We start from the raw sequence: 10,346 nt of genomic DNA, 5'->3' as shown, positions 1-10,346 counted from the left end.
ATGGCACAGCAGTTGAACACAGATGGCACAGCAGTTGAACACAGATGCCATCAGCACTTGAAGTGGACTGAAATAAGTACCTCTATTCATTTGACCTCTCTAACMCTGTTCCTGGASAGCCACCCTCCTGGAAATTGTAACTCCAACCCTGTTCCTAGAGAGCCAGCCTCCTGGTGGTTTTCACTCCAACCCTGTTCCTAGAGAGCCACCCTTCAGCTTATCAAGCAGCTAATTATTATAATCAGTTGTGCTAGATTAGAGTTGGAGATTAAACCTACAGAACGGTAGCTCTACAGGAACAGGGTTGGAGGTTAAACCTACAGAAGGGTAGCTCTCCAGGAACAGGGTTGGAGGTTAAACTTACAGAACAGTAGCTCTCCAGGAACAGGGTTGGAGGTTAAACCTACAGAATGGTAGTTCTCCAGGAACAGGGTTGGAGGTTAAACCTACAGAATGGTAGCTCTCCAGGAACAGGGTTGGAGGTTAAACCTACAGAATGGTAGCTCTACAGGAACAGGGTTGGAGGTTAAACCTACAGAATGGTAGCTCTCCAGGAACAGGGTTGGAGGGAAAACCTACAGAACGGTACAGTGGTTTGTCCTTTAAAAGTTTCAGCGTACTGCAGCACAGCTTGYGTGGTGCAGCAGAATTCTATGGCACGTTAATTAAGTGCCAACCACTGGTACCATTAATGCTAGTTAGTGCTAGTTTGACCACCAGAGGGCATCTTTRAGAAGCATATGATAACCTTCAATAGTGGCTGTACTAGAGAATTTAAAACCTTTTTTTGTAAGAACATAGTATATGAGACTGATTTTAAGAAATGTTGCTTAATTAATTTKATTAATATTATGGTGTTTCTATTCCAAKAAAAAAATATGATGCTGTACAACGTGACGTCGGGAGTAGGCTATAGTACTGGGCTATTTAGCTAAAGGAATCCCTGTGTCGTGCGGGCACGCAGGAGACCGGGGTTCAATTCCCCGATGGGGAGGAAGGAGTAGGCTGTCCTTGTAAATAAGAAATTGTTTTTAACTGACTTGCCTTGTTAAATAAAGGTTACACTAAGAGCATAACATTTCTACACCCTAATTGTAGTCTAACCAATAACCAAACAGAGATTCAGTCAAAATAAAATCTCATTGATTTATCAAGACCAGTCCCCATGCTTGTCTCAGAGCAGCGCGAAACGGTGCTAAAATAGTTGTAGGCTAATGCTTCAAATGCTATTGCTTCTAACTTCAATATGCTCTTTAAATAAATAAAGACCTACACCACTTTTAACAGCACATTACTCAACACTAGAGAGACTCATGTCGCCTATGGTAGGCCTACAGTATATTGAAAAGTATGACRTGACTCTCGCCAATAATCACATATAGAGGATTGGAAGATTCTAAATTAAAACCAAAAGCCGCCTCATGGGTCTCCCAGTGGTGGCCGGCACGGGTATCTGTAGCAACGCATTTTGCATTGCAATGCAGTAACTTAGACAGCTGCGCCACTGGGGAGGCCCCATTCACAAAGTATCAAAATACAGAGAGGTGTTGGTAGAGGTTTATTGTCCAACTAATAGCCCATAATGGGCTATTATAATAGTGTACATGGTGTCCAGGTCAGAATACCCAAAACATTTATTTATTAAAGACTATCAGAAAGAATTTTGGTACTTATTTATTTTGATCCAAAGCCATGAATGAGTGAGTCACTCAGCTTTATGTAGGTGCCGCTATGACTATGCCATCAACTTGATAACATATAACGATATTTGAGGTTATTTTGTAAAAAAAGAAAAAAAAAGTGATAGAAACACTGGGCCAATTGTGCGCCGTCCTATGGGACTCCCAATCACGGTCAGATGTGATACATAATAATAATACTTTTTGTTGTATTATTTGTTTTGTCTTTTACGGTGGATTAAACTGAATTGCAACCAATCACGGCCGGTTGTGATACAGCCAACCTAACTAAGAAATACATTTGACTATAGAATTCTCCCCCTACCCTCCTTCTAGGCAAGTCTATTGTCCAGCTACCTGCTAATAGCCATAAAGGCGCTGTACAASGTGACCATGTGTGTTTAAAAGAGTATTTTCCAGTAAGCAACAATTTGTTTACCTTCATGAGGCAACTTCGACCTAATATTTCTGTAATTCAGTGATATTTCTTCCCATAGTAATTCATTATGGATCCATAACTAAATGAACGTCTGCATTTTGGAAAAGTATTTTTATCATTATTTTATTAACGAAAGCATAAAGATACCATTATTAGTTACATTGTTTTAGTTTGAACGTGCAGACTGGCACTAAGAACAGCGGAAACGTTTCCCAAGTCTGCACCATTATTAGTGCAATGCCCCTTAAAGTGTTGCTCTGTGCTACCGAGTGTGGCGGGGTGGGGGTCCACCGCCTCCCCCTCCCTTCCTCCCTTCCCCATGGGCTAGGTCCGTCTTCTGTGCACGGCTCTGCGGCCCATCCCGTGCCCCCTGCCCTCGTGCCTTGAACCTCGTGCGCTTTCAGTGGATACAGCTGAAGAACTGCAAGGCAATCCCACTGTGCGCCACTCGGGAGCCATGACCAATATGACCAATATATTGTCCTGCTAATAACTGGGTTAATAATATATATGTGAGAATATCCAAGGGGCTTTAATTTAATTCTAAATTAATAATAAATCGCTTGGTTAAAAAAATTCTATTTGAGATGATTTCGTTTTCAAATAACGTAAAATGAGCGACAAAAAGGCCATCCTTGAACGTGGAGTGAGACATTGTTACTAATTTGTAAATACAGCCTGTTTGTTATTTATAATTATTTCCGTTTGGAGGGAGAGAAACCAAAAACCTACAGTCATCTCATGGGTCTTCCAGTCGAGGCCGCCACTCAGTCAGGAGTGGCCTACAGTACGACAGTAAGAGAAAAAGAATCCTAACAAAATAAAAACCTCAGTGTAACAACAGTTTTAGTAAGTAATACTGAGGTCGTGCACAATTATCAGTTTATATTTAGGTTTATGTCACCCATTCATTGTCAGTTAGAGACACAGTAGGACCCAAAAGCATAATAAGTACTCTAACTCCTCCTCTCCTTGCTTATTTGTGGATAGAGAAAAAGAATCCTAACAAAATAAAAACCTCAGTGTAACAACAGTTTTAGTAAGTAATACTGAGGTCGTGCACAATTATCAGTTTATATTTAGGTTTATGTCACCCATTCATTGTCAGTTAGAGACACAGTAGGACCCAAAAGCATAATAAGTACTCTAACTCCTCCTTGCTCTGGTCTGGAGCAATGAAGTGGTGACGCAGGGTACCGTACTAAACCACAAATGACCTCTAAGTACCGCAGCATAATCACAAAACTTTCAGTGGAGCAACCACCGTAGCTCTCTAGGAACAGGGTTGGAGAGGCCTACCCTAGTATATAATGAACAACTTCTAATTGGGGCCTCATTTGAAATGGCATGCTATTCTCTAGTGCAGTAATTGGGACTCCTTTTGAGCAGACCTGGATCCCTGGGTTTTCCCACTCACCTAGTCTCCTTATTGAACTGGAGCCTCCAGCTGATCCCAGGCTGTTGGGTGCCTGGAACAATGAGAGGTTTCAGACCAGGTCAATACAAGGATATCAACACCACCTGGGTATCAGTCTGTTTAGCCATCATTCCACTCCTTATCATGCTAAACATTGTTTGGCAATGACACAGTAGGAGTGGAATGTTAGCAAACAGGTTAGATTTCAGGCTACGCACAAACTATATAGTGAACAAGAGTACTGTACCTCACAATACAACACACTATCATTGTGTTGCTTTGATTTGCTCATTTATATTTAGGACGTTCAGCAAGTCCTTATTTGTGGATAGTAACCATTTTCCTGCCTAGCTGGGTTGTATATCAATAGTCTGTCCTCATGACTCACCATGTAAGAGGCGGTCGCTCTGTGTAGTGGGGACATCCGTCGGATCAGGTCCTCCTGGAGCAGCTGGATGTTGGCTTGTAGGGAGGGGGCCGTAGAGCCTAGCATGCCCAGCCTGGAGGCCCCAACAGCRGGCAGCTCCAACCCGAATCCCAGGCTCTGTCCCAGGCCTTCCCTGCTGCTGCTGACTGGGGTCCTGGAGGAAGAGGACAGGGAGGCCAGGAGCTCTGTGTTGCTGAGGGACCCGAGAGGGTTCTTACAGGCCTGGTTGGCCAGCTTGGTGATGCCCCGTGCCTCACTTGTACTCATCATCTCCAGCCGCTTGCCTGGGGAGTCCATCTTGATGCCTCGCAGATGAGAGCCACTTGGAAGAGAGGAGGGGAGAGGTGGAGCAGGGGAGAAGAGAGTGGTGGGGCGGGAGGAGGAGGGGGGATTGGATTGTAGGGTTGGCGTTACTGAGCCTGTGAATTCAAAGGGTTGTGGTAGTTTCCATCTACTAGAGGGGGAAGATGAAGAGRGGAAAGGAGAGTCGGGTAAATGATCAAGGGTGTTGCCTATTAACTGTGTCCTCTGACCTTTGCAGGCTAACCTATCAGAACCACCCATAGCCCAGTTGTTTAAAGAGTTCATCCCCTCAGCTTGGGAGAGGAGAGAGGGGGTGGAGGAGAGCTGGTGCTCTGCTCTAACCCCCAGGGGTCCTAGCCCATCCAACCCGCACAAACCCTCCTCTGGCTGGGTAGAGATGTCCAGGATGAGAGGGTCTGTGAGCAGGTTTCCGTACAGAGCTCCAGGCGGTGTGGGCTCCAGCAGGCTTGCAACCTCCTCCAGCAACTCCAGCCCCAGTGCCTCTCCTCTGGAGTCAGGCAGCTCCACTGTCCCCTCAGCCTGCCCCCTGCTGGGGAGTGCGGGGAGCTGCGGGTACACACAGTCCCTCATGAGCCTGGTGCTGCCGATGTCCAACCGGGACACTTTAGGAGGGGTCCGGATCGACTTGAGGCTGGTCTCCCATGACTCCTCTTCCTGAAGCATGTAACAGGACGAGGAAGAGAAATAKGGCGGCGCCTGGCCGCTGATTGACAGGTGGGTGGCGGAGGTAGTAGCAACGGGAGGAGAGGGAGTTGCGGATCCCTGGTCCCTGATTGGAGGTAAGTGTAAGGCGGAGTGGCGGGATTGGTTGATCTGGGGCAGGACACGGAAGAGGCGGTGGTGTCTGGGGAGCCCCAGAAAGTTGCCGCAGGGCCGGGCACCGACGGGTGACAGAGGTTTCAACTTGGCAGACTTCTTAGGCTGGGGGAAGACAGAGAAAGTCATACAGCGTGTTTGAGGGGATCAGTTCGAGCAAGGGGAGGCAGAGAATTACTCATTTTGATAAGAAAATTAGTAATTATTTTAGATGCAAGTTGATTCGTAAATCACAGAGTCGTCACCTAGACTTGCATTTTGAAGGTTTAGGTTGCCGTTAAGCACTTTGCCAATAAAATTATTTGGATAATAAAGACGTCGATACTCGACTATCCTAACCGTGTTAACTTCTCTGGGATAGGTGGCAGTATTTTCACRTCCAGATGAAACACTTGTCCAAAGTAAACTRCCTGCTACTCAGKCCCAGAAGCTAAGATGTGCATATTATTAGTAKATTTGGATAGAAAGCACTCTGAAGTTTCTAAAACTGTTTGAATCATGTCTGAGTATAACAGAACTTATTTGGCAGGCRAAACCCCAAGGACAAAACATTCAGATTTTTCATTTTTTGAGGTCACTCTTTTCAATGAGTATTCATTGGGAATCCAGATTTCTAAGGGACCTTCTTGCAGTTCCTATCRCTTCCACTGGATGTCAACAGTCTTTAGAAATTGGTTGAGGTTTTTCCTTTGAGAAATGAAGAAGTAGCACTGTTCAGAATGAGGCTCGAGGGAAGTGTACTCTTTGTTAGAGGCGCGTGACCTGAAAGCTAGCTACACTTTGTTTTCCTCCGGTATTGAACACAGATCATCCTGTCTTAAATTTGATCTATTATTTACGTTAAAAAATACCTAAAGTTGTATTACAAAAGTAGTTTGAAATGTTTGGACAAAGCTTACAGGTAACTTATGAGATATTTTGTAGTCACATTGCGCAAGTTGGAACCAGTGTTTTTCTGGATCAAACGCGCCAAATAAATGGACATTTTGGATATATATCGACGGAATTACTCGAACAAAAGGACCATTTGTGATGTTTATGGGACATATTGGAGTGCCAACAGAAGAAGCTCGTCAAAGGTAAGGCATGAATTATATCTTTATTTCTGCGTTTTGCGTCGCGCCTGGAGGGTTGAAATAGGATTGTCTGTGTTTGTTTACTGGGGTGATGTCATCAGATAATAGCATCGTTTGCTTTCCCCGTAAAGCATTTTTGAAATCTGACATGTTGGCTGGATTCACAACAAGTGTAGCTTTAATTTGGTGTATTGCATGTGTGATTTCATGAAAGTTTAATTTCTATAGTAATTTATTTGAATTTGGCGCTCTGCTTTTTCACTGGACGTTGGCCTAGCGTCCCACATATCCCAGAGAGGTTAATGGATAGAGAATAATGACATCCTAAGGAAAGAACTAGAAAGTAAAATCCATCTACCTTCTTGTTGATGTTCATGTCCTCCATMTTGGCTTTGAGTAGCTTCATCTTGTTCATGGTGATAGAGTTCTCCAGGGACAGCTGTCCCAAAGCCAAGCCCCCCGTCTCCTCGTCGTCGTCCTCCTCCTCCGTGTACATGTTGTACACTGAGCCTCCACTGGAACACACACGGACACCAAGACACACACATTAACGACTTGGACAGAAAATGCAAAGATCACACATGGACAGGACTTTCACGGGGGAAGAGATCAACAGCTAACAGAGAGAAATATATCCTGTTCTGAACTGTCCTAAACTACTTTAGTCCACAATGTCGTCACACATTCACCAGTCCTGACATTGACCAGATATTTGAGGAAGAATATAAACCAGGTCTATTTTTAGACTGTCTCTGTGTAGAACTGTCATTTTAATGACGTATTGTTGACATGCTGKCCCTAAACCTAAACAATTTAATTCCCTATGCTTAACCTTTGGACCTGCCACCTACTCTTCCTAATAAAACACACRGATCTAAAATCTGTATATCGTCTCAGAGTGACTCACCTGAGTGATTCTGAGACAGGGGTCAGAGTTCCATCSCCTCGGTCGACGACCCGGAAGAAGCTGAGCTGGTCTCCCTCTCGGTACACCAGGAAAGTGACCTGCTTGCTGCTAGGCAGACTCTTATCCCAGCCCTCCTCCCTGCCTCCCTCCATTACCTCCACCATATCCTTCATTGGGTCCTCAACAGGCACTGAAGGAGAGAGAAACATGCTTCTACATCTACATTTCTTGCTGTAATGAGTTTCAGGCTGTTTCTGACAACAGTTTGTGACATGGCTGATGTAAAAGGGCTTAATAAATAATTCTGAATTGAACACGTAAGCCAGTCAGTCAGCAGCCACTCAGTCAGTCCAGTCAGTCCACGTCAGGTCAGTCAGCAGCCACCCAGTCAAGTCAGCCGGCCCCTCCAGTCATCAGCCGGCCTTCAGTCCGGCCACCAGTGTCAGTAGACGGCCACCCAGTCGTCAGGTACAGCCAGTCGGCGCAATCAGTCGGTCGGCCCATCAGTCGGCTTCGGGCGCACTCAGTCGGTGGGCACATCAGTCGCCGGCCACGTCAGTCGGTACCGGCATCAGCGGCGGCCAAGCTCAGTCGGCCGGCCTAGCGCCGGACCACTCAGTGGCGGACCGCGCCACCCACTCAGGTCGGACCGGCCGGCCAACCACTCAGTCGGTCCGGTCCGGCCACCCTCAGTAGTCCGGCCGGCCGGCCACCCATCAGAGTCGGCCGGCCGGCCCCCACTCAGTTCGGCCTCCGGCGCACCACTCAGTCGGCGGCCGGCCCTGTGCCCGGCGGCACCACTCCAGTCGGCCGGCCGGCCACCCACTCAGTCAGCCGGACCGACAGCCACTCCAGTCCAGCCGGCCGGCAGCAACTCAGTCAGCCGGCGGCCAGCCACGTCAGTCAGCCGGTGGCCCAGCCACTCAGTCAGTCGGCCGGCCAGCACGTCAGTCAGTCAGTCGGCCGGCGCCACTAGTCAGTCACGTCGGCCGCCAGCATCTCAGTCAGTCAGTCGGCCGGCCAGCCACTCAGATCCAGTCAGCCGGCCACTCAGTCAGTCAGCCAGCCACTAAGTCAGCAGCACCTAAGTCCTAGCCCCACTCGCTCAGCAGCCATCGCTCAGCCAGCCACTCGCTCGCCCAGCCCTTCGCTCGCACAGCCACTCGCTAGCCGCCATCGCTCAGCCAGCCACTGCTCAGCCAGCAACTCGCTCAGCCAGCCACTCGCTCAGCCCAGCCAGTCGTCAGCCAAGTCCACTCGCCAGCCAGCCACTCACTCAGCGCAGCCACTCACTTCACTCAGCCAGCCACTCACTCAGCCAGCCACTGCAGTCAGTCAGCCTCAGTCCAGTCAGTCAGCCACTCACTCACTCAGTCAGTCAGTCAGTCACACACTACTCAGTAGTCAGTCAGCCAGCCACTCATCAGTCAGTCAGTCAGCCAGTCAGTCAGTCAGCCAGCCACTCAGTCAGTCAGCCAGCCAGCCACTCAGCTCACATCATCAACGTCAGTCCTCACTCATCAGTCAGTCGCCAGCCACTCAGTCAGTCGCGCACACAGTCAGCAGCCACTCAGTCAGCCGCCACTTCAGTCAGCCGCCACTCAGTCACAGCCGCCACTCAGTCAGCCGCCACGTCAGTCAGCCAGGCCACTCAGTCGCGCCACTCAGTCAGCCGGCCACTCAGTCAGCGCCTCAGTCAGCCGGCCACTCAGTCAGCCGCACTCACAGCCAGCCACTCATCAGTCAGTCAGCCACTCACTCAGTCAGTCAGCCATCACTCAGTCAGTCAGCCACTCACTCAGTCAGTCAGCCCACTACTCAGTCAGTCAGCCCACTCAGTCAGTCAGTCCACTCACTCGTCAGTCAGCCACTCACTCGAGTCAGTCAGCCACTCACTCAGTCAGTCCAGCCACTCATCAGTCAGTCAGCCACTCACTCAGTCAGTCCAGCCAGCCACTCAGTCAGTCAGCCACTCAGTCAGTCAGTCAGTCAGCCACTCACTCAGTCAGTCAGCCACTCAGCTCAGTCAGTCAGCCACTCACTCAGTCAGTCCAGCCAGCCACTCAGTCAGTCAGCCAGCCACTTCAGTCAGTCAGCCAGCCACTCAGTCAGTCAGCCAGCCACCTCAGTCAGCCCACTCAGAGTCAGCCACCATCAGTCAGTCAGTCAGCCACTCAGTCAGTCAGTCCATCAGTCAGCTCAGTCAGTCAGTCAGTCAGCCACTCATCAGTCAGTCAGCCACTCACTCAGTCAGTCACAGTCAGCCAGCCTCAGTCAGAGCCATCAGTCAGTCAGCCAGCCACTCAGTCAGCCACTCAGTCAGTCAGCCACTCAGTCAGTCAGCCAGCCACTCAGTCAGTCAGTCAGTCAGATCAGCCACTCATATCAGTCCAGTCAGCCACTCATCAGTCAGTCAGTCCACCACTAGTCAGCCAGTCACCACTCAGTAGTCATCAGTCAGTCAGCTCAGCCACTGCATCAGTCAGTCAGCCCACGTCACATCAGTCAGTCAGTCACCACCTCAGTCAGTCAGTCAGCCACCCACTCAGTCAGTCAGTCAGCACCCACTCAGTCAGTACAGCCACCCACATCAGGTCAGTCAGTCACCACTCTCAGCCAGTCAGTCAGTCACTCAAGTCAGTCAGCTCAGTCAGTCACACCCGTCAGTCAGTCAGCACTCACTCAGTCAGTCAGTCAGTCACTCATCAGCCAGTCAGTCAGCCACTCACAGTCCAGTCCAGTCAGCCCTCACTCAGTCAAGTCAGTCAGCCAGCTGCACGTCAGTCAGCCACCACTCAGTCAGTCAGCCAGCCACTCAGTCAGTCAAGTCAGCCACTCTCACGTCAGTCAGACCTCAGCCACTCAGGTCAGTCAGTCAGTAGTCAGTCAGCCACTCACCACTCAGTCAGTCAGCCACTCACTCAAGTCAGTCAGTCCACTCAGTCGCAGCCACTCAGTCACGTCAGTCAGCCCTCCATCAGTCAGTCAGTCAGCCCACCAGTCAGTCAGTCCAGTCCAGCCACACTGCAGTCCATTCAGTCAGCACGCCACTCAGTCAGTGTCAGTCAGCCAACTCAGTTCAGTCAGCCACTCAGTCAGTCACGTCAGCACTCACCTCAGCAGTCAGTCAGTCCAGTCAGTCAGCCACTCACTCAGTCAGTCAGTCAGCACTTCAGACTCACTCAGTCAGTCAGCCCACTCAGTCCAGTCAGTCAGCCACCCACTCAGTCGTCAGGCCAGCCACTCAGTCAGTCAGTCAGC

The 10,346-nt window shown here is 49.2% G+C and overlaps 1 protein-coding gene across 1 annotated transcript in view; it reads right to left on the bottom strand.

The window, feature by feature from the left end:
• The window catches only part of LOC112069487 (AN1-type zinc finger protein 4-like), a 31,384-nt gene extending 24,054 nt beyond the window's left edge, over positions 1-7,330 (bottom strand). The window contains exons 1-4 of the mRNA XM_024136833.2: positions 7,086-7,330; positions 6,537-6,693; positions 3,924-5,207; positions 3,536-3,587 (exon numbers count right to left, since the gene is read on the bottom strand). Coding sequence (XP_023992601.1) covers positions 3,536-3,587; positions 3,924-5,207; positions 6,537-6,693; positions 7,086-7,294 — 1,702 coding nt within the window. The 5' untranslated portion in view covers positions 7,295-7,330. The remainder of the gene's footprint in view (positions 1-3,535; positions 3,588-3,923; positions 5,208-6,536; positions 6,694-7,085) is intronic.
• Positions 7,331-10,346: the final 3,016 nt, after the last annotated feature.

This window comes from Salvelinus sp. IW2-2015, unplaced genomic scaffold (genome assembly GCF_002910315.2).
Source record: "Salvelinus sp. IW2-2015 unplaced genomic scaffold, ASM291031v2 Un_scaffold1026, whole genome shotgun sequence".
Classification (NCBI taxonomy): domain Eukaryota; kingdom Metazoa; phylum Chordata; class Actinopteri; order Salmoniformes; family Salmonidae; genus Salvelinus; species Salvelinus sp. IW2-2015.
The sequence above is the reverse complement of the archived record's forward strand: the minus strand, read 5'-3'. Positions and strand labels throughout refer to the sequence as shown.